At 40.5% G+C, this 25658-nt stretch overlaps 1 protein-coding gene across 3 annotated transcripts in view; it reads right to left on the reverse strand.

Annotated features, from left to right (window-relative positions):
• Snmp2 (Sensory neuron membrane protein 2) overlaps positions 1–25258 on the reverse strand; it is a 133904-nt gene extending 108646 nt beyond the window's left edge. Inside the window, exon 1 of one of the 3 annotated variants that reach the window (XM_067790224.1) lies at positions 25124–25258. In XM_067790224.1, coding sequence (XP_067646325.1) covers positions 25124–25132 — 9 coding nt within the window. In that variant the 5' untranslated portion in view covers positions 25133–25258. The remainder of the gene's footprint in view (positions 1–25123) is intronic. The other 2 variants (XM_067790222.1, XM_067790226.1) reach the window with 2 other exon arrangements.
• Between the last annotated feature and the right edge of the window lie 400 nt (positions 25259–25658).

Genomic DNA, 25658 nt, shown 5'->3' on the forward strand with positions numbered 1-25658 from the left:
GCCATGTCTTCTTATATCGTTGTGTTCCCTTATTTGGTTGATTTCCGCTTAAACTATCTGAACTTGTGCTCAAACTAGCGTGGTAACGGATGGGCAGATGCACGAACAGAGGGACGGTCATGACTCAAGCGAAGTTTTTTTTGTGGTTGATATATGAAAATAGGTCTCTTTATTCCTCTGTAAAAGTACAGCTGGGTATATAACCACAAAACAATGCAATATAGATTATAATGCAGTTACTTAGAAATATTTGTTACCATAAAATGAACTGACTTGAAATATTAAGCCGTGCTGCTGTGCTTGTTGTTATTGTGAACAATATGTAAGCATGAATGTTGATATATTGCAGCTTAGATAAGAGTTCGTTAGTCCGCTGTTTGTTTGAGTTTATGTGAGTAGGTCAGTCCTGTTTAAGAGGATAAGGATATGTGTGTGTGTATGTGATTGGAAGTTGGTAGCGTGCGCCGACAGACAATAAATTTAATTCGATGAAAATGCCGACGATGAGCACGAAATGCTTGCAAAGTCATTCACAGCTGAATACAAACTTTAGTGCAAGCACATCTACGTATGTATGTACATACATATGTATGTGTATGTGTGGATTGGATATAAAGGCGCGAATGTGGCACAAGGACATTCGCTGGGGGTACAATAGATATGTATACATACATACATACATACACACACATTAGGGCGGGTTGATTTAAAAATCGCTCATTGCTCTGTGAAAATCGTATTCTAGGGATCAAAATAAGAAACTAAAAAAATTATTGTTTGAAGTCTTTTTTACTTTCAAGTCTGGGCAATTTCGCACGGCTCTCTAATGTCGTCGCCATAACAGCCTCTACATTTTGCGGTATAACCCGTTTGGAAACGCTAGCTAGCAATTGAACATGTCGTTCCGTTCCTTGTATGTGTGATGGAATTTTTGGATCATTAAACGGTGGATCATCTTGATTTAAATATTCTTTCAATGTATAGTACGGAATGCTTCGCGTGAATGGTGGTTCAAATACGATATTTATATCATTCAAATTGATCATTTCCGTATAACTTGTGCAATCAACTTATCTTGTACTTGAATAGTGAATGATTTATGGGAAAACTTTTTTTGTTCTGTGTTAGCACGTTCGCTTAAGTAAAAATAATATCTCAAGATATCCAGATGGGCTGGTAAATTAAGATCAGTTAAATCAGTAGACACACCAAAAACAGTAACATCATGCTTGGGTATATGACTCATTGGGTTTTCGATAGTTGTTGATGTAGTTGCTTCATCTTGCTGTGTAGAGGATGGTGGATTCATTGTAAACTTTTTGATTTGGAATGGTCACTTCACTTATTATTTTTTTTGAAATATTTTTTTATCTGAAATTAGCACTTCACACTTTGAGTTCTTCCCAACGACATAATGCATTCACAAAAACTGTTGCGTTATATATGGTCTACGAGACGAGGTAATAAGAATGAAATGGTAATTTCAATTCTACCTGCTGTGTCTTGTGGTGGCTTAAAAAAAACAACACAAGCAATTTTACGATCTGCAATTGTGTCACAGTGATGCCTTGGTATTAAAAGGGTTGTAAAAACGCTAATTTCTAATAATTTTTTTTAATTTCTTTTCTATTACTAAGTTAAATTCATTTTTTCATTTACATATGTTCTGACTAAATAAATTTCTAAAGAGAAAAATAAACTCCAAAAAGAAAAAACATAGGCATTTCGCTGATTTTTTCTTGTAAAGTGCAAAACCGGCGATTTTTTTAAATGTTGGTATGGTGAACCCCCAGGGGGGTTCCAGGGGGTGTGCCACTGGCATCGGTGAGTCGGGCCTCCAAAGTTAGTGGGGGTCGGGCATACATTTGGACTCGATTGGAGCACTCTAAATGGGTCAAAGTGGGATTTTCCAAAATTTGCCCCTACGCAAAAGTTCGACCCAAATTGGGGGACACCAGAATTCATTTTAGAGGTATGGTTCCTTCGGCAAAGTTTCTTATTTTGATCCCTAGAATATGATTTTCACAGAGCAATGGGCGATTTTTTTGCCTCCCCACAAATCGACCCGGCCTAATACACATGTTACATATATTGTAGCAAATGTTTTTTTATATACTTTTTATTTGCAGTTAATACAATTATTTGTTTTTTTTTTAACATTGGCCGGTGAGTGTTAGGCGGCGAGGAATGAAGCAAAATGCACTACTTATTATTGCTTACAAAGCGCTTTTTGATATCAGCACAAGTGAAGTTAAACCAAATACCGTTACTTACCTCTGGTAAGGCTATGTTGAGACTACGTATGTGAGAATTTCCCACACTCCTTCTTAAATGCTCTGAGTGAGTGCCGGGTGAAGGCACAACTTTTGAACCTAAGTATGAACCTTCGTATAAGCAAAATATCGGATCAGACCCCTTACCTCTGCAAGACTATCAAACTAACATGCACCCGAATTTTTGGGTAATATTTCCTGTAATCGTAGATTGAACAAAAGAAAGTAGTCCAATGCCTTTCTTCTCATATTGACAGCTTATTCATCGTTGAAGCATCGGTGCGATGGTATTAAAGCCTGTGATGAGAAAGAAGCTCGTTCGATCTCACTGAAATGTGGCTATAGAGTTCTTGCGACAGTGCATTTTTTCCGATTGGTTATATCTTGATATAGCTCCTCTATAATTATTCTGGGGGATGGAAGTATGTACGTTACGTTTTTGTGAAAGAGGGGTCTACGACCCTATTAAGGCACGATGCGAATGAACAAAAAAGTTTAATTATTAGACTTTTTGGGACTTTTCCTCATAATCCGAGTCCGATATTCGAACTTTGTTTGTTGGTCCTATACAATCCGGCCTTAAAGGCCTTAAGATTTTAGTAAAAAATCTGAACGATATCGAAACCAGAGTATAAACGGAACCGAAGTCGGCACTGGAACTAAAATTCGAGCCATAGCGAATCGGGATCCAGAACTTGAACTAAGCCGAAACCGGTCGAGCAGGAACCCCAACCGACTCCAAAAATTAACCAAACCAGAAGCTGAACCTAACCGAAACCATAGCCGGATGCAATACATGAACAAACCCGAAACCAGAACTTAACCAGACCGAAACGTAAATCGAAATCGGATTCAAAATCTGAGCGACACCGAAACCAGTACCTTAACCGGACCGAAATCGAAACCAAAAATGAAGCCGAAATCGAGACCGGTATCAGAGCTCGAATGACACCGAAATCGGTTTCAAACCATAAACAAGAACCTAAACCGGATTAAAACCAAACCCAAATCGGATTCAAAAGCTTAGCGAAACGGTAGCCAGAACCTTAACCTAACCGATACCGCATCCAGGTACAAAAATCTAGCGATCGCAACCTTAACTGGACCGAAATTATAACTCGAACCTGACTAAAACCGTAACCAGTACCAAAGCCGGGACAAAACTAAAACCGGATGCCATTCTAAACCAAAACCGAAATCGGAACCGATTGCCTTGTTTTAAGCCCGTTTCTATCGCTGGGATGTTACCGTTTTGTTCCTCTATTTCTTGGCTGATTAGCTTAATGCTTAAGATGATGCGGGAACAACCAAGTAAGCCCCTTCCAACCTTTGATTCGGGGGGATGGTATAATGGTGTGAAGATGATAGCGTGCGACAACATCGCGAGCTTGCGGTGGCTGGAGGAAGTCGTTCCAAACCTCCAAAGGCAAGGCACGAACGCGCGGTTTGAGGTGGTGGATAAAGCGCAAATCCCCACGGTACCAAAAGTTAAGGTATGGATACCATGCGTGATGAAGTCGGAGGATACACTGCGACTTCTGCAGAATCAGAATCCGAACATACCGACACAGGATTGGAAGGTACTTACTGTATCTCGGCCTACCGAGGATGGTCAGTTCTACATCTTCCAAATAAACAAGCAGGCGGAGGATATTTTGTACACGCAGCTTGGCAAAATGTCCTTTGGCACTGGCAAAATTTACATGCGACTCAGGAAAAGAAGTCCCGAGGATAAAAATCCTAACACGCTGGAAGTGGGCGAAGTCGAAAAGGACCTCAGAAGCCTAGGGGAAAAAAGACAGGTGGAGGTCCCCGACGTCACCACGAACGTGCTAGAAGAGGACCAACCGCTAAATGGTGCTGTGACTCGCACAGAGGAACACACGGCACAACATTCACGAGGGGCTGAAGGGGGCCTCGAATACTCTAAACCAAAAGGGCAAGAGGAGGACGACGACGTCAAGACGAAGGTGCTGGAGGGGGACAAACAGCCCAATGGTGCTGCGAGTCCTACAGATAAACCTCCAACACAGTAAAGTGGCGTCGAGCGAACTCCTCCTAACCCTTGAGGAGGGTTCGTTTGACGTGGCGCTGATCCAGGAGCCGTGGCTCTCATCGGGAGGAAAGGTTTCTGGACTTAGCGCACGCGGGTTTGGCGTTTACTACGCACAAACGGAAGGACAGGTGCGAGCTGTAGTAATGGTAAGGAAACAGCTGCATTCATATATGCTGCCTAATTACACCACCGAGGATCTCGTAGCGGTGGCCGTTGAGCAAAAGAATAAGCAGGCATTTATCCTGGCGTCCATGGCCCATGCTGCGGAGGTTCCACCGATGGAGTGCAAAAGGCTGGTACAGGAGGAAGGGCGCAAAGGGCGGTTGGTCATAGGCGCAGATGCAAATGCGCACCACAATGCGTGGGGAGGAGCAGATACGAACGAGAGAGGCGAATCTCTATTTTGTTATATCCTGCAAACCAATTTGCAGATAGCCAACAGGGGAAATGTTCCTACATACATTGGTCCAACATCCAGCAATGTTCTGGATATTACATTGAGCTCCGAGCGTGATATATCAAGGTATGATTGGATGGTTCTCGATAGACCATCCTTCTCCGACCATGCGTATATAAGCTTCAGCATCCCACTAAAGAGGGTAGAGAAGGGAGGAACCTTTAGAAACCCTAGGGCAACGAATTGGACTAAATTCCAGAAACATGTAGAAACGAAACTGGGACAACCCAAAGAGGTTGCTAATGTAGAGGAACTGGAGGAGTCGAATGAATTCCTAACAAGGACGCTTATGACTGCGTATAACAAAGCTTGCCCTCTAAGAAGATTCAGAGGAAAAGCAAAGCCGCCATGGTGGAGCAATGAGCTGAGTCTTCTAAGAAGACAGGTAAAAGAAATGTTTAAACTCGCAAAGACCGCGGAAAGCGAAGCGTGTCGGGACGAGTACAGGGATCTACTGAGGATCTACAAGCGTGAAATTACCAGGGCGAAGAGAAGCTCATGGAAAAGTTTCTGTACGGACATAGAGTGCTCCAGTGAAACAGCACGGTTGAAAAAAGTCCTAGCAAAGGGAAACATAGTCCAGGGACTAATAAAGAAAGAGAACGGGGAATGGTCACGTGATAGTGAGGAATCCCTTGAGGTGCTTCTCGATACACATTTCCCATCGGGAGACGGTTTAGAAGAACCAGCAGACATCACTCACACTTCGATCACGGAGCTAGTGGTGCCGGGCTTGGTGACCGATACCAAGATCGAGTGGGCAGTGAAGACGTTTTCTAAGTTTAAATCGCCGGGCCCAGATGGTATATTCCCGGCCATGCTACAAGTCTCAAGTAGGGCGGTCGTGGAATGGCTTAAAATAATATTCGATGGGTGCATAAGACTGAATCATGTACCGCACTCTTGGAGAACTGCTCGTGTAGCTTTTCTACCAAAGGCGGGGAAGATCGGTCACGTGTATCCCAAAGACTATAGACCCATTAGCTTAACATCATTTCTGCTCAAAACCTTTGAGAGGCTGATAGATGTGTACATAAAGTCCAACGTGGATGAAAAGCTGCTCTCCACAACACAGCATGCGTACACCAAAGGCAAGTCGGTAGACACCGCATTGCATAGGGTGGTAATAAGCATAGAGAAATCCCTGGAATATAAGGAGTATGCTCTAGGAGTCTTCTTGGACATTGCCGGGGCTTTCAATAATGTTGCAAAATGGGCGATTATGGATGGTCTTAATTACATTAAAGTACATCCTGCCTTAATCAGATGGATCGGCTGCATGTTAAATTGCAGAAAGATTACATCACAATGGGGATTGTACGAGGCCACGAAATCAGTGGACAGGGGCACGCCGCAGGGAGGGGTGCTATCATCTCTGATGTGGACACTGGTCATCAACCAACTGCTCAGGCAATTCGATGAGGGACCCGTAAAACTTACGGCTTACGCAGATGACGTTGCAATTGTCATAAGTGGAAAATGCCTTCCAACGATTAGTTCTTTGATGGATCGGGCGCTTCGGGATATTCATACCTGGGCATCTAATGTCGGGCTGAAAGTCAATGCGGAGAAGACGGATATGGTCTTGTTTACAAAGAGGTACAAGGTCCCAAATTGGACCAGGCCTAAGTTAGGAGCGGTGACCTTACAGGAGAAACCTTGCACAAAATATCTAGGAATCATCCTAGACAGTAAGCTGTCATGGAAGCTCGACGTGGAGGAGAGGGTCAAGAAGGCCTCAACGGCACTCTATGCATGTAAAAGAATGCTGGGGTGTACGTGGGGCCTATCGCCCTCTCTTTCTCATTGGGTTTTTACAGCGATTGTAAGCCCTATTCTATACTATGCAGTTCTTGTTTGGTGGAAAGCCACACTAAAAACAACATACCTCAAAAAATTAGAGGGGGTATGCAGACTATCGATGCTTTGCATTACGGGAGCCCTGAAAACAACCCCGACGGCTGCACTGTATGCCATTCTGCACATTCCACCTGTAGACCTGGTAGCAAAGAACAAAGCGTTAACGACCGCAACCAGGCTCGATGCTTTGGGGCAGCTTGAGCGCCGACCATATGGCCATAGTAGTATAGCGTCCTCAGTCACAAGACGAACAGACTACATGATTCCCTACCTGCACTTTGAGGGAGATCTTAAGGCCACAATAGAGGTGGACGGTTGGCGCAAGGGTGCGCAAATGGCGGACGAGGCGATACATATGTACACCGATGGTTCCAAAATAGTGGAAGGAGTAGGGTCTGCGGTATACTGCGCTGATCCGGAATTAAGCAGATCCTACAGGCTGCCGGATTACTGTAGCGTTTTCCAAGCGAAAATATTAGCCGTAACCAAAGCAGTAGAAACCCTGGAAGAGAATAGCTTAAGGTGCAACCGTGTTAACTTTTATATTGACAGTCAAGCAGCAATTAAGGCAATAATCTCGCATAGCACAGCATCTAAATGCGTGTTAGAGTGTAAGCAGTCTCTGGAGAGAATCGGGACAGGGAGAAGCATACATCCATATTGAGTCCCAGGGCATATGGGAATAGATGGGAATGAAAAAGCGGACGAATTAGCTAAAAAGGGCGCATCCCTTGAAGCTTGCTCCGTAGACGTCCCAATTAGATTGGGCGAGATCAAGCGAAGGCGAGAGGTGCACATGATCGACCAAGCAGGAAAGGCGTGGGTTCAAGCGCAGGGCTGTAAAGTGTCGAAGATTATGTGAAGGTCTTACAACCTTAGACTAACACAGTTGCTTCTATCATTAAAAAGAGAGGACTGTAGACTCATGAGGGGTATTCTGACTGGACACTGCCTTCTGGCGTCACATGCCTTTAAATTAGGCTTGGTCAGTGATAGCAGGTGTAGGAAGTGCGGGTTGGAGGAGGAAACGATCGAGCATGTTCTGTGCTCGTGCCCTGCACTTGCCAGGCTAAGACTCCAGCTATTAGGAGTGATACAGCTGTCAGATCTAGAAGCAGCAAGTGGCTTAAGTCCTAGGAAGCTTCTAGTATTTGCCAAGAGGACGGAGTTATTTTATAACATAGGTCCTGGTTTTTGATAGGGTTTTTCAGTTTGGTCGTTAAAACAAACTTCTGGTAACACTACGGACTCAATCAGTCTATGTGAGGTCCTCATGGACCGGCCAGTTCAACTTACCTACCTCTTGGCTTTATTGCTCATTTTACCTTATGACTGCCATAATCTTTACCAACAGGCTCATCACAGCGTCTAAACTTTTAACATCACATTATATCCACTTTACCCTACACTTTTTGCTCCCCCCCCCCCCCCCCCCCCCCCGCACACTATAGCAACAATTTAGGCCAAGACTTGTACCGCTTGGCAGTTATACAGACAGACATTTGCAACTTACTTCCCATACAAATTTGTACAAATATCTATTTTTTTTTTTACAAAAAAGTGTAAAGAATACTTTAAAAAGCTTTTTTTTTTCATAGTAAAATCAATGTTTCTGACAAAATATTAAATTCTCTTAAAGAGAGCACCAAAGATGCATTTCCAGCAAATGTCGTTTTTACTTTGGGTAGGTAAAATCGGTAAGATATACGAAGGTTACGTCTAGGGACATTGAAACTTATTTTATCTAAGAAATATGGGCAATCAACGATGCCTTCAATCAAGTTATACGTAAATATTAAAGACAAGACAGATCTACGGCTTTTCAGAGGTTGCAAGTTTATCAGTTGAAGACGAGCTGTATAGGCCGGAACCGGGTTTTCAAAGTTCAGAGACCGTAAGGCAAATTTAAGGAAAACCTTTTGTACACGCTCTATCCTCTTAATCGGAAGTTGATTATAGGGCCTCCACACGAAGATGGCATAGTCAAGATGCGAGCGCACAAAGCATGTAAATAAGAGTTTCAAGGTATATGGGTCAGAGAATTTAGTGCTGTTACGACGTACAAACCCCCGATCCGAATATGCTTTCGCAATAATGAAATTAATGTGGCTGTTGAAAGAGAGTTTTGTGTCAAATATGTCTTTAACATCCTTGACATTCTGCAGAATATCATTTGAAATGCTGTAAGACGTATTCCGTACATTCAAAGTTTTCGCAAAGGTCATTTTGAAACACTTATTGATATTTAAAGATAAATTTGATTTGCTATACCACAGATAAAGAGCATCGACATCCTGCTGCAGCCTGGCTTCATCGAAAGAATGTTTGACTGCAGCAAATAACTTAAGATCATCTGCATAAAGCAAAAACTTAGCGAATTAAACAGCTACTAATGTCATTAATGAAGGTAAAGGTCCAAGAACGCTTCCTTGCGGGACGCCTGAAGTGGCCACGAAAAATTCGGAACACACGCCGTCAATAGTTACAACGCAGCGTCTATTCGATAAATAGGATTTACTCCGTTCCAAGAAGTAGGAATGAAAACCTAAACAAGCAAGTTTTTTAACTAGAATTTTATACGAGACTTTATCGAAAGCTTTTCAAAAGTCTGTGTATACACAATCTACTTGATGACCGTCAGAAAACGCTGTTATGCAGTAGTCACTAAGAACCGCTAAGTTCGAAACTGTAAACCTTCCGGGAACGAAGCCATGTTGGTTATGGCATATAATGGACTTTGTAGCAAAATACAGTTTCTCTTTTACTACACACTCAAAAAGTTTAGATATAGTTGAAAGTTTTGATATGGGCCTATAGTTTCTAACATCATTTTGCCTACCACTTTTCAGAATGGGAGTTATAGTGACTTTCCGTTCATCAATGAATATACCAGACGCCAGCGACTTGTAAAATAAGATTTTCAAAGGCTCAACAAAAGCTGGACAACTTTTCAAGAGGACCGCAGACAGATCATCGACATCAGTTTCCGAAGAGGGCTTTAGCAACGATAGACCGAAGTTGAGGCACGTGTTTTTGTCACAAGAAAAGCTTGGTAAAGCATCGGTATCATCCGATACGAAGTTGGACTTAAAAAAATCAGCGAAGAGGTCAGCCACGTCTTTAGGAACGTCCGCGAAATTATCATCCAAGAAGACCGATTTAGGGATGTTTGAACACGATCTCTTGGATTTCATATAAGTCCAAAAGAATTTAGGATTATGTTTAATGCTGGACTCATCAGATCGAGTGTAATTTTACACATAGTTGTATGTTTGTATGTGCTGCTGTACGCCTACTACTTTTATCACCATCCGCTAGCGCTTTCATGCACCAAAAAATTTTAACATTGCATTTGCATAGCACAGCACTTGCAACACTCATCCGCTGCCTGATTTTGTTGCACAGCGCCATTGTTTGCTATAATTTCGAGAAATTTTGTTTACAACGAAGTTTTTGTTTGAATTATTTGCTCATACTAAGTATGGTTGCGCATGTGTATATGTATGTATGTGTGAGTGCGCTGCAAATTAGTTTCGCCTTCGCTTGAGACGCTTCAAGTATACGCCCCGGTGCACCGTTTTGGGTTGATATAGCGCGCATTCATACAACAGTTTTGTTGTTGTTGTGTTGACTTAGTTTCACTGCTGTTATTTTTGTAGTAACAGTTATTGTTGCTTTTCTGATTCACGCTCGCTCGTTTATTGACCCTCAGCCCATAACATTCAAGGTTTTATAACATTTCGTCGAATTCACTTTCACTTTTCCATAATTTTTCACTTTACATTTGTTTTTCGTTTGCATTAAATTTGCCTTTCTTTTGATTTGCCCGCATTTGTGGTTGGAAGTTTTCAATTCTATCGATTAAATTCTATTTAATATTCTATTTAATGTAGCGTGTGATAGTAAAAGTTGAAAATTGTGCATGAATTGCATTAGAGGGGGCTATTAGTCTAATTAGTTAAGCCCTCCTGTCTGCCTGGTTGGCCGTTCTCGATTCAGTTTTGTTTTGTGTTAATCCACATGTCAGTTGAGTCACTTTCCAAGCTGATCAATTGAAATAAATGAGGTTATTGGTATGCATATTTACCTACAAACAATAGGGTGAGATAAATGATATAAAAACAAGATCGAAACCGAACCCAGAACCTTAACCGGGCCGCAACCGAAAGCGGTGCCGGATCAAAAATCTGAGCGAAGCCGAAACCAGAATTTAAGCTGGATCGAAAACGATTGCGAGCACAACTAAAACCCAAAGTGGACCGAAGCTGGAATTAAACCGAAATTTGAGATAAAACAATTCTGAAGCCGAAATCGAATTCCGTAATGAAACCCGACAAAAACCCGAACAGTAAAACTAAAACCAGCACCCAAACCAAACTGAAACCGTAATTGGAACGAAACTTGAACTGAAGCGTAATCAAATCCGAACCCGGGACGAACTTGGATCGAATCCAGCGAAACTGGAACTACAACAGGAGCCAAACCGGTAACGTAACCTGATCGAAGTACACTGAAAGCTGGAACTAGGATTAAACCGGAAATTAAACCCTCCCGAAATACGCTTAAAACGGGAATCGAAACGGCGACTGAGCTCGGACCGAACCGGAACCGAAGCCAAAGCCAAGGTCGAATTAAAACTGAGCCGCAACTGAAATAGAAGCCAAGTCGGAACCGAAATGTTATCCAAGTATGCGTACAGCTGAAACTAGCAACGAACAGGATTGACACCGGAATTACAACCTTACCGAAATACACTTGCAACCGAAACAGAAATCGAAACTAGAACCAGGACCAAAACTGGAACTAAACTGGAATCGAAAGCGAGTGCGAAGGTGGGATCGAACCGTTTAGCAACCAGAACCGATTTCGGAATCGAAACCATAATAGAACAAAAACCGGAATCGATTCCGAAGTCTAAACCTGAACCGAAGCTGGATGCATGCCTGAATCAAAGGCGGGAGAGAGAAACCAGAGAAAACGAGGTAGGGGCAAGAAGCCTGAGGACCGAGAGAGAAGGGAAAGGGGCAGAAGAGAAGTGGAGAAGACTGGTAAAATAAGAGGAAGAGATCGGAAAGACGAAAGGAAGAAAAAGATCAGAAAAATAGAGGAGAGGAACCACATAGCATAATATTATGAAATGGCCTAACTAACTTTGCAATTATTTGTAAACTACATATACTGCTACATTTCATAACCAAATGAACAACCCTAATGTGTTGTAATTGCATTGTGCCAATTATGCTACTTTGCGTTGCTTCCTTTTATTTCATTCATTGTATTTGGTTACTCATACGCCCCATATGCCAAGCGAAGAACACACAACAATGCGCTCGGTATACTCACTCATTTGACTACTTGTGCATATAAATAAATAAATTGGGGGCATGGAACGCCCAAAGTGCACTTTCCCCACAAACAAACACACACACACACTCATGCATACAAAGCCACACGGACACTTCACTTACTTCACTTACATAAACAGGAATGAGGCATTGCAATCACAGTTAAAATCGGCATTTGCTAAGACAGACAGTTAGCAATTCAACAACAAAAGCAGTGCCCATAAGGTACAATCACAATGATAAGTGAGAGTATTTATGAAGCTAAGACCACACACACAACATGCACATACACATCTACACACTGCACTTATGCATAATATCCTTAAAGGGACATCAACTCGGCTTGTACGCAGCAGTGGCCAACACAACAAACGTACACACACACACATGCATACAGAGAATATAACACAATAATTGCTACCAACAAAGAAAGACAATACAAACAACAACAATAATGACAGCAAACACATCCAATTGCTTAGCATTTCACTGCAACTGCACTTTCTTTGGCTGGAGAAAGTAAATTTTTGTTTGTATTTGTTTGAGCGTTCACATTGTTAGGAACCATTCGGCACAATGTCCGTTAAGTATGTCAAATAATTCTGAAAGATTTATGTCATTTCTCTACACCTCACTTAGTACATGTGGATGTTGTATGTAATTCGGACATATGGACAGACACTTTAGCTATGCAATAGGTGAGGTTTAAGCACTGGCGCTCTACTTAAGATTATCCTGACGTTTTTCAATTTACTGAAGTGTTGTTATTTCTCTTTTTCGAATAAAAAGTGCTTTAAGTAGTTAAGGTACTGAATCGGACAGACAGTTTGACGGTATAGGGCGTATGGACATTTTCTTGTTTTTACTTCATTTGGAGTGATTTCTTGTATTGCTATGCTTTGTTTTTGTTTGAGTAAAGGGAATTCAGTGTGACTTTTATATGTGCAAGGGGCTCGGGGTGGTGTCTAATTTTTATTTGGAGTAGAAATAATCGAAACGAAATGAATTTTTAATGCAGTATGAGCTTTTTTTGAATAGTGCGAATTTTATAAAGCAGATATAGCTTTATGTCAGATATGCACTTGCCAGGGTTGCCCATCACTGCTCCGCGGATAAAGTATACCCACGGCAAGCGATAGTTTCTCAATACAGATTTAATGACTATCTATGAAATGGTGCTAATCGGATGGTCATGAAGCATGGCGCAGGCCGTGGGAGGTTAGGTTTTAGTGGGTAGCCCATCAAGAGAAGAAGGGAGTCCTACACTCGGAGATCTTACAGAGTTTATCCACAGGGCTTAACAACCCGGTTAGTGAATAAAGCACTTCCTGCCACGTAACACAAAAAATCGGATGCTCAGAGGCATATTTGGCAGCCACACTTGTACTAATAGCGCATAAGTCCGAGCTCTATGCGTATAATTTAATCAATCACAGCGGCTAACTCAGAACCATCTTTCACTGAACTTGTTAAGAAAGTGCTCTAAAGATCGGCAAAGGTAATACTTCTGACGACTACCACGATGCGATTACCGGTATCACAGCATCCTATGACTACTAAAATTTTGTCATTTGATAGCGACATGTACATAGAACATTTAAGTAACGCACAAAGCAAAGTGTCATGGGCTTCAGGGATGGGGGTTATCTGAAAATTTTGAAATTAGTAGCTCATTCAGCGAGAATTGTAAGACCGAATTGATTGCTAAATGAAATATTATCTTACCTTGGCTGCCGTTTCTAAAATATTTATCTCACAATTTTATTGAATAACGCCCTAAACCATTTCTGAGAAGGTATTCTCTTAAAACAAAATCTACGAAAGTACGTTTTCGATCTAGACTGTTTACTTGCGAAACCATGTAAGGACAAAGTCGAAATTAAATAGAGAACAGGGTGAGACGGGATGAAATCGGATTTGGTAAAGATAAAGGAATTGAAATTAAATGAAAGAAACGGAAAGGAAAGGAAAACAAAGGAAAGAAAGTAAAGGAAAGGAATGAAAAGGAAAGCAAAAGGAAAGTAAAGGAAAGGAATGAAAAGGAAAACAAAAAGAAAGGAAAGGAGAGCTAAAGAAAGGGATGAGAAAAAGAAGTGTTAGGAGAGGAAAGGTGAGAAACCAATGCCGGAATTGAAACGGAAATGGAAAATGAAAAAGGGGAAAGATGAAAAACCAAAACAGGACCCGGATTCGAAACCGTTAACGGTTTGTTAGCAATTACAACTTTTAAAGACTAGTTATCGGATTCCCCCGGCGGGTTAGAGGATTAGAATATACCCGCGGTATGTATGCCTGTCGTAAGAGGCAACTAAAATACCAAATAAATTCAGGGGGTTGTGTAGCGCAATCCCTTTCAAGGTGCTGCCAGCGCAAAATATAGCTTCTCCAATCCAATTGTCAACCTCACCTATCCGTGGCGAATCATGTTTCACTAACAGTCGAGGCTCTGGCGACCCCGAACTCCTCATGCGTCTAAGGGGTGGGAGGGCGGTATGGCCTAGATGGTCGCATGTGATCATACCAAATCGTTCCCGAGATGGTCGGGCTTGGTACCGGAACGTACCGGATGTGCATCCGACAAAGGACCATCAACATCGATAACACTCCCCAAGGCCTGCGGGGAGTGTCCTCATCGCAACAACAACAACTATTTATCGGATCGTTATCGATGGGTAAGGGCATGTTTTCCATTTCTTTCCTACAGGTTATCGGCTTGTTATCAATTTTTTACAGGTGTAAAAAATTTGTTATCGATAACAAACCGAAACCCTCCACTATTACCGACCTTTAATTGCCTGTTTCGAACAATTCCCTATTCATCCGGAAAATTTAATTTTATAAGAGTTCCGAACGAATAATTTTTTTCCTCATTCTTTCGCAAACTTTGGTTGAGATTTATTTTTCTGCCATATTTTGTTATTTCATTAAGTTATTGTTCCTGGCCTTTTTATTGACGTTTCTTTTGATGCAAATATTCCGGACGCATAAGAAAAAAAATAGTTCGTCTGCATTGTACCCCAATTAACAAGTATGCTTCCAACATATCTCATCTATCCTAGAAAACGGTGGTCGGTTGAACTTTGGCTGGCTTCTGTATGCACAATTTGGTTTAGATCCTCTGAGCTTTTAATATATTAGAAGTAAAATCATGCTATACTGAATCGCATGTAAACGCCTTTTATGTGAAATTCGTATTGGACGAAATATATTTTAGGGAAGCCAGTATCCCAATTTAAGTATTAGTACCTTCCGTAACTCAAGCTTGAATACATACTTAATGAGCTTTAGATATTCGCTCACTCATAAACTTTTACTTTCACCATACAAATGGAATACAATTAACAGAAACTTCAATGAGTCATAAAAAATATTGCATTTTTGTATCTTAAGAGCCAACAACCACTTAAACGAATAGTAGAACCGCTATGATGTAAAAGAGAAAAAGTAAAGCAAAATAAATTCAATGGAGTTTCCAAATTGGGAGCAAAACTACTTTTACTACTATTTTTAACATTACTTAAGGCCTCCTGCGATTTACAACGAGATTGACTGAATTTTGTGTATGTTCGTGCAGTCGGGTGGCTTCGTGACAAACGTATTTGTTGTCGGCTACACATTCTTTCATTTGACGCTTGCTTATTTGATATTCGCGGGGTGTGATTGACAAAACAGCAGTGTTCTATTTAGTTTGTGTCGACATTCAAAATGAACAAGTGCGCCATAGTGTACAAGTACAAGTGTGTTGACTTCTTTCTGACAGGCATTCGCTTAAGTGAGCATAACGGGAAAATCTGGGTTGCCAATGTTGTTTCGGTTGCAAACGGTCAATTAGGGTTCTGTGCAGAGAGGTAAAAGATTGAAGCAGGGTTTATGTAGTCACAAAAGTGTTGCTCCTGTTGCACAGCATTTTAATTTTATATCATAGCGAAAAGTTCAGTTCAGAGTTATTGATTTTCATTAAAAGTTTAATTTAATACGGAGGGTTACTCCTTTAAGTATAAAAAGCAGAAAAAAATTTTAATTTGAATTTCTGTACCCAAGTTCACTATATTTGTGTAACATAAGAATCTGGAGGCCAATTCCTTAACTATGAAAAACTGAAAAATGTACACTTATTGAAACCTCATTTGCACACACAATTTACACTTTGAATTTAGTTGTGTTTTTATGTACAAAATTTTGAAACTAAAAACAAAATTTTCATTTGTCAGAAATAAATAAAGAAAAAACGGCCTAATGTCAAAAAACCCTATCGAAATACAAACTGGCTTGTTCGTTTTTAATGAACTACGTTGTACTTCTCTTGTATTTTGTTAAAAAAAATAAAAAATAAATAAATGTACGGCGCGATAACCTCCGAAGAGATCTAAGGCTGAGCTTCTCCTCCAATTTGCGTCGTGTTCCTTTTAATTTTCCCTACAAATTGGCCGGACGGGACCTACATGTTTTATGCCGACACCGAGCGCCATCTGCAAGGCAGATGAGTTTTCACTGAGAGATTTTCATGGAAGAAATACACCCGGAGCGCTTGCCAAACACTGCCGAGGGACGACCCCGCTGAGAAAAACTTCTTCTAATTGAAAAACTTTATTCTAAAATTTTGATGTTGCTTTGCCCGGGGTGTGAACCCAGGGCATACGGTGTGGTAGGCGGAGCACGCTAGCATCACACCACGGTGGCCGTGGTTCACACACTTACACCAGTACTGAAACCTTATTGGCTCCCTCGACAAAGAATATAAGAGAAAATACAAGAAAAATACATGGAAGAAAAAGTAGTGGCATATTGGATTTGTTTGCACTTACAGCACCATTTTATTTGCAGGAGACTTTCACAGCTACAAAAATGAAGGCGCATTTACACAGACGCTTTGGTTGTGTTGCATTCATTAATTCATCTGTCGGGCGAAGTATCGAAAAATTTACATAAATACTTTGGTTGCGTGCCTACGCTTTGACAACGCCATACGAAAAACAATGAAACGCCATACCTTATCTTTGCTTTGAAGCGACCAAAGCGTTTATATAATTTGGCCTTTATGCATTTGCGTAAACAGCCTTAGAAGTGAATTTTTTCCATGTTACACGTGTGGTGCATAATATTTTGACTCTAATTTAAATAAATTTTGCTTTCCGTATGTTTCCGGATTGTTGCACGCTACAAATATTCTAGTATTCTTATTTCCGCGGAAATATTTGCAACTATTTCATCTGTAAATACTACAAAGTTTTATTTAACTATCAAATGCAACTCAGCTTGAAGTACTCTTACGTACCAAAAATGCAACTCTAGACCTGAGATTTGCATCAGGTGAGCGAGGCTGTTTGTAGCTTTGACGTCTATCGCTTAGTTGACACACTTGTATAGGTACACTATGAAGTGCGCGGAAGAACAGCAATTCATATTAAAATTTGTTGAAAATTATCAATGTTTACCAGCTTTATGGAATGTAAAGCTTTTATTATTATTTAATAAAATTTTTATAAATTTTTTTATTATTTAATAAAACTGCTGTAGTTGCAAGTAAAAAAATCATCATCAGATGACGACATATTCACTTCCGAACGCTACGGTTTCTCAATGCAAATGTTGATTGATGGCTTTTTATTTGATAGTCGCGTGGCAAGCGTTAAATACCCGACACGCACATATACAAAAATTCAGTCAATCTCGTTGTAAATCGCAGGAGGCCTTTACATAAAAAAATTCCCCTATGCTTCATTTCACCAAGTATAGATGTGTAATTACGTACTTAATTTCGTTCTTTAGTAAAAGTATATACAAAGGTTTATGCCAGGGATGCACCTTAACGTTAAGCTAATCGTTTATCAAAAAATTTCCACCGTTTCCGTTGAAACACTTCGAAATATTATCGATAAAGAAATTATCAAGATAAATTGTATCTAGTTTTTAACCGAAACGAAAAGCTTTCGTTAACGTTAAAAACGTTAACAAAAACGTGATACTTTATGTTTGAATTGTGCTAGCAATGCTATAGCCATGGTGAAGCCGTAAGGTGGTAACAACGAGCGCACATACACACACAAACTCCATAGAATTTGTTTGTGTAATTCGTTAGTGGTAATGTCAAAAACACTCTGAGAAATGTTCGTACTGTCAAAATTCATGAGAAAAGTTGCAATCAGCTTGGCTAATGCTTTCACCTTTAATGACTCCGCCATCAATCAGCTTTGCCAGCATAGTTTGAAATTAATAATCAACATAAACGATTTGATTCCGTTTTGATACGGCAGAAAACGAAACGAAATCATTTCGTTAATTTGACGTTCTTAACGTTAATAAACGAAACGAAATTACTTTGTTTCGTTTATTAACGTTAATTATCGTAACGAAATGATATCGGTTCGTTGGTTAAGCATGCCTGGTTTATGCTTTTGTGATACGCTTCAAGAATACACATATATATATATATATAAACTAACTTATGTACATATTAGAGGTTTACGCCGATCACTTTATCGGCGGCGGCGGCGTAGGCTGCATTATATACCGGCGGCGGCGGCGTGTGCGGCGCGCCGGCATACGCCGGTGCTCTTACTTTACTTTATTGTATTTACAAAAATATTTAGGAAAGGTTTTGTTTGTATGTATTTAAGGAAATCAACGTTTTGGCCATTTCGGAAAGATCCGGGGTTTTTGCCTCAAAATCTCGCAGGTCGTTCAAAAATTTGCAGGAGTAGCTCCCTGCGGAGGGATTTTCCCTCGTTCACTTACTCCAGAGAAGCTCCGAACTTAACCCCGGTCTTTGGAATTAGTACTGCTGCGTCTGCTGAAAAGAAATAGAGATACATAAAATGGTCACACTTTTGTCTGTATATCTCGTGCAAAGCGTAGTTTCACCTGGGGTTAGCTCCTAATAATCGTCGCGAACACAATTTCTTTAAATTATTTGTGGCTCCTTGGCGGTCACGCACAAAGGCGGCTTACGCTTGCTATTAATGGTCTATTAATACTCATGACTCTTGTGGCACAGGGCGCTAAACTTGGTTGATAGGCTATAATCAATGTGATTCACTCCAAGGGACTGGTTTTAGATAGGGCCGCCAACTTTAGGAAATGTCAAACCGGGAGACTTGGGTGTTGAAGGATGAAGTGTGAAAATCAAAATTAACATTTCAGACGCTTTGTATAGTTTCGCAAATACACAACAGATGTTTGAATGTAAGCCCGAGTGATTTTTCAAACCCTTCTCATACGTACATATATCCTCAACTTAAGTATGGGGTAAGAACCATTCAAAGGGGTGTTTGTGCCCCTAGAACCTACTAAAGGATTTTGCATCACTAATTTCGCTTATTCTTTCAGCCAGTCGCAATATAAAATTAAAAAAAAATCGGCACCTGTTTTGGTAATTTGCCTTTTTTAACAACTTAATTTATTAATTTAATTTATATATTTATCAGTCTACAAATTAAACAATCATACAGACCAAATATACAGACACTTAATTTAAAGATATAATATACGATATAAATAACTATGCAATATTTTATAATAATATTTAAACAGTATTTAATTAAACGCTTGACAATTTCAAATTCAAAACTAAGAAGTAAGCAGAAGTTAAAACGTAGTAAATGAATTCTTGTATCTCAAAAAGACCTCACGCATAGTACTCATGATGGGGCTGTTTTCCCGGAAGGGGCACACGAGAACTTATGAAATTGACAATAGCCGTGTTTTTTTAACACGCGTATATCCGTTTACGCTTAAACTTTATATTGACTGCTAAGAGACAAACTATAAATACACCTCTGAAACTGCTGGGCATAAATTTTGTCCTACTAAATTTCAATACGCATTATACTCAGATGTAACTGAAATATGTGTCTTTGTTTCACCCTGTACACTAATTCTATGTATTATATGTGTGTCCACAATTCATCGCAACTGATTCAGCTATATGTTATACCCTATGGCCATCAGAGCGTTGTGTCTCCGCTTTTCGGTACACCCTGTTGCTGTAGCTAGTTGTTTTACCACAGCCGCTAGATGGGTCTCCTAAGCATTATCTAAGCGAAGATAGGCGTTTTTTAACACGCGCAAACGAAACGTATACGCGCGTGTTAAAAAACACGGCTAATAATAGAGCAATAATAGTAGACAAAATTTAAACAGAATAAATTTGAGTACATACATCCCTCTTATTAGTTTTACAATAAATAAGACGCCAAGCATCTCCCTGCGGCCCTGTAACGTGGGTAACTGTAATAGTTTTAACCTGTTGCAGTAGGGGGAAGATTTTTTGAGGGATCCCATGGTAAGTGTTTTAAAGCAAAAAGCAAAAATTGTTTCTGGGCCGATTCCAGCTTGTCAGAATGAAGCTGTTAACGCGGATTCCAAATTATTGAAGCGTTTTCCAAAAGAGGCCTGACCAACGATATAAAGAGTTTTTGTAACGGGTAAGCGGATAGGCATTATAAGTTTGACATCATCAGCGTATATCAACGGCTTGCAGTGCTTCAAAACACTTGGGAGGTGGTTAATGAACAGCAGGAACAAAACTGGGACAAGTTGGCTGGCTTGTGGAACCCCAGAAGATACGTTTATCAACCGAGACCAGCAATTATTGAATATAACTGTTTGTTTTCTTTGCTTTAAATAAGAAGAAACCCAAGAGAGGAACAATGAAGGAAATCCTAACCGATCAAGTTTGAATGAAAGTATGGAATGAGAAACTTTATCAAAGGCCTTACCAAAATCAGTATAAATAACATCAACTTCACAATTAGTCTTAAAACTGTTGGATACAAAGGTTGTAAACTCAAGCAAGTTGGACATCGTAAACTTACTCACTTACTTAATTGGCGCTTAACCGTCTAAACGGTTATGGCCGTCCAACAAGGCCCGCCAGTCGCTCTTTCGCTCCGCCAACCGGCGCCAATTGGTCACACCAAGGGAGTTTAAATCGTTTTCCACCTGGTCCTTCCAACGGAGTGGGGGCTGCCCTCTACCTCTGCTTCCATAGGCGGGTTCCGATAGAAACACTTTCTTGGCCGGAGGATCATCTTTCATTCGCATAACATGGCCTAGCCAGCGCAGCCGCTGCGTTTTAATTCGCTGGACTATGTTGATGTCTGCGTATAGCTCGTACAGCTCATCATTAAATTTCTTCGGTACTCGCCATCGCCAACGCGTAGAGGTCCATAAATCTTTCGAAGAACTTTTCTCTCGAACACTCCCAAAGCCGCTTCATCTGCTGAAGTCATGGTCTATGCCTCTTCCCCATATAGCAGGGCGGGTACGATAAGTGATTTGTAGAGTATGATTTTCGTTCGCCGAGAGAGGACTTTACTTTTCAATTGCATACTTAGTCCAAAGTAGCATTTATTGGCGAGATTGATTCTTCGCTGGATTTCAGTGCTGATGTTGTTGCTACTGTTGATACTGGTCCCCAAATAAACGAAGTCTTTTACTATTTCGAAATTATGACTGCCAACAGTAGCGTGGTTGCCAAGTGCATATGCGCTGACTCTTTGCTCGATGACAGCAGGTACTTCGTTTTGTCCTCATTCACCATCAAACCCATTTTTATCGCTTAATTTTCCAGTTTGGAGTAAGCAGAACTAACAGCGCGGGTGTTTAGGCCGATGATATCAATGTCATCAGCATATGCCAGTAATTGCACGCTTTTATAGTATATTGTTCCAGTGCGGTTAAGTTCTGCAGCTAGTGTAATTTTCTCCAGCATCAAATTAAAGAAATTCCAAGATAGGGGGTCACCCTGTCTGAAACCTCGTTTAGTTTCGAACGGCTCGGAGAAGCCCTTCCCAATTCTGATGGTGTTCCTCAACGTCATTTTGCACAGCCGTATAAGTTTTGCGGGGAAATCAAATTCAGACATAGCGGCATATAGGCAGCTCCTTTTCGTGCTATCGAAGGCGGCTTTAAAGTCGACGAAAAGGTGATGTGTGTCGATTATCTTTTCACGGGTTTTTTCCAAGATTTGGCGCATTGTGAAAATCTGGTCGATGGTAGATTTACCAGGTCTGAAGCCGCACTGATAAGGCCCAATCAGCCGGTTCACGGTGGGCTTCAATCTTTCGCACAATATACTTGAAAGGACCTTTTATGCGATATTAAGAAGGCTGATTCCACGATAGTTGGTGCATTTTGCAGTATCCCCCTTCTTGTGGACTGGGCAAAGAACACTTATATTCCAACCGTCGGGCATGCACTCGTCCGCCCATATTTTGCTAAAAAGCTGCTGCATGCGCCTTATCAACTCCTCGCCGCCGTACTTGAATAGCTCCGCAGGCAATCCATCAGCGCCCACGGCCTTGTTGTTTTTCACTCTGGTTATTGCTATTCTAACTTCGTAATAATCGGGCGGGGGGCATATATTCCATCATCATCGATTGCGTGATCGGGTTCTTCATATCTGCGCGGTGAATTGCTGCCTCCATTTAGGAGAGCAGAGAAGTGTTCCCTCCATAATCTAAGCACTCTCTGAACATCAGTTACAAGGTCGCCATTTTCGTTCCTATAGGAGCTTCCGGTCTTAAAACCTTCCGTCTGTCGCCGTATTTTTTGGTAAAATTTTCGGGCGTTATTCCTGGTGGCTAGCAGCTCAAGCTCCTCGCACTCACGCCTTTCTGCTTCTGCTTTTTTCTGCCGGAAAAGGCGTCTCGCTTCCCTTTTCAACTCACGATAGCGTTCACACACTCCTCTTGCTGCGCTCGCTTTTAACGTAGCCCTGTAGGCAGCGTCTTTTCTTTCGATTGCAACGCGGCATTCTTCATCGTACCAGTTGTTTTTCGTGGCCGCCGGTAACCAATTTTTTCCTCGGCGGCAGTACGAAGTGCTTTGGGGATATGCTCCCACTGCTCCTGTATTCCTTCAGTATGAGTTGTGCTCTCAGAGAGCAGGTGTGAGAGTCGAGTTGCGAAATCATTGGCAGTCTGTTGTGATTGAAGCTTTTCGACGTCTAGCTTTCCTTGTGTTTTTTGTTCCCTGGTCTTAGCCGCGCTGAGGCGGGTGCGTATTTTGGCTGCAACGAGATAATGGTCCGAGTCGATGTTAGGTCCTCGGATCGTGCGCACATCTAAAACACTGGAGGCATGCCGTCCGTCTACCACAACGTGATCGATCTGATTGCGAGTATTTCGATCAGGAGACAGCCATGTAGCTTGATGTATCTTTTTATGCATGCACCTCATGCTGTATATGACCATGTTTCGAGCACCGGCAAAGTCAATCAGCCTCAGTCCGTTAGGAGAAGTTTCATCGTAAACTTACCCTTGCAAAATCCATGTTGTGAAAAGTCAACTAATGAAGATACTCTAAAAGCAAATTGTTTTGTGATCAAGTACCTTAGGAATATGCAAAGTGAGCATATAAATTTATTATATAACTTTTCTTTCAGTGTTTTGTTTTAATAACTTGGTAAATTGGGCGATATTAAATATATTTTGAACAGTGAGAAAGAGTTAAATTTCGCAATTAGTTTCTTATAACTGGCAGTGATGCGCATCCGTTGATACCACTTTCGACCATATCCAACCAATTTTCGACATGAACAATAAATGGCCTAAACAGTCTTAAACGAGAAAATATAGTAACGCGCCGATATTTTTGACATTCGGCGGCGGTGTGCGAAAAATTGCCAAAACCGGCGGCGGCGGCGGCGTTTATCGGCGGCGTATATCTCTAGTACATATGTATATATATTCATGCAAACATGCGGCAGAAAAGTCCAGCCATTCAGACTCGCCCTAAGCAAAAGTCAGCAGATATTCTCTTCATGGCAGGCATATTAAAATTATAGCATGTATATAGTAAAGGATACGCGGATAAAATCCACAAAAGATTAGTGTACGTATGTATGTATGTGTGTACCATGTACGTTTGTGAAGTTGCCGATTCCTTGAATGAAGTAATGAGATTCATAAAAAAAATCCACGATATACATAATTAATGTCATACTCTTAACAAATTAAATACTAGCAAACATACATACTTCTGTGTGTACCTATATACATATGTTCATATATTAACACATGTAAGAAAAGTTATTTACAAATAAATAAAACAAATAAATACGCCATGTAGTTTTCCTACAGTCACGCATAGCTTTCGCTGTCAAACACGCGCGTTGCACGTGTCCTTATTGTCATCATGTTGCCTTACTTAAATTACTCTCTTTTCAACCCTCTTCATATGCGAGTAAAATTATTGTTGAAGACAGTCGCTGACCCTCTATCAAATGCCGCGGTCTCCCAACTCCGATTAGAGTTGGTTCGTTTCGTTCTGAACTTGTTCAATTGACCGGGTCTCTCAACTGAACAAGTGAACTAGATTCTTGATTTCGGTTCTATTTGTTCTTTTAGTTCATTTGTTCCTTTAGTTGGTTTTATCTAATGTTATTCTTTTTCACTTCTCGTTCGCGAACATTAGGGGGACTCATGTAACCTTATAAATGCCTTATAAAGTGTGTAAACGTATTAATTTATCTAGTGCGTAAACGAGCTGTCAAATTTTTTATGAAAAATCATTTACACAATTTGTATAAATTTACGCGCATATTTCATTGTGTAAACGCGGTAAACTCAAAGCAATGCAACCTTGCAGACATTACAGCAGGCATTTTCATCAGAAATCTCCAACATCAGCAAGTAAAGACGTTTTAATTTTGATTTTTCACTTAATCTTGGCATTTTTTAATTTGTATAACAATCAAAAAAATTTTTTTTGGCAATAGTACAGCTGATAAACAATCAAGTTTATCAAGAATATTACTAGGTGCGTTCATATAGCAGTGTGTGTAAATGGATATAATTTTACACCTTATAAGTTTATATGCTTTCATGAGTTCCCCTATTGTAAATTCATACATACCATGGCGCAATGATACATACATACGCAGAAATTCTGAGCACGAATGTCGATGATGCCACTTACACTAAAGATATGTGTGGTCATCTTTGTGTGTGGCACTGCTAAAACAATATATGTATGGACTATTATGAAAAACATCTTTTGTAAGAAACAAATTGTGTCTGTACTCTTTCAATTTCCTGGATCTTCCGAAATTTGTAACTTTTTTTGAAGTTAATTAAACATATATGTATATATTAACATATTTATTCATAATACATTTAAATATACCTACACAAAGCATTGCTGCATACACACCCTCATTTATACTTGTTGGCTTTTTTCGCGGGTGCAAATTCAAATTCGCTTGAAAACAAAATAGAACAGATGAACAAAAAGAACAAATTGTTCGTTCATCAGAAAAAGAACTAAAGAATCGAATCTCTGAAATGAACGAAAAAGCACAACTAGTGAATAAAGAAACTAATATTGTATGTATACATAAAACCAGTGCGCGGTTGTATTTTATCAGAGTTGCCATAGTAAAATTTTGTTATCAGTTACTTGTATGCAATATTTTACTTTTGGCAACTATGTTCGATCGTGATCGTGTCGTGATCACGGTCGTTAAAAAACGAGCAATGATCGGGTGATGGTGGTCCGCAAACGCATTGCAAAGGAGTATTGTTAGCGTACTCCAACATGAAGAAAATGGAACACGTAATCCAACAATTTTTGCAGGGTAGTAGCAGGGATCACGGTTGCCACTTTGGTCCATTGGGCCCAAAAAAGGTCCCTTCCCCATTTCGTCCGCTTTTTTTACTGAGGTA

This window comes from Eurosta solidaginis, chromosome 5 (assembly GCF_040869045.1).
Source record: "Eurosta solidaginis isolate ZX-2024a chromosome 5, ASM4086904v1, whole genome shotgun sequence".
Classification (NCBI taxonomy): domain Eukaryota; kingdom Metazoa; phylum Arthropoda; class Insecta; order Diptera; family Tephritidae; genus Eurosta; species Eurosta solidaginis.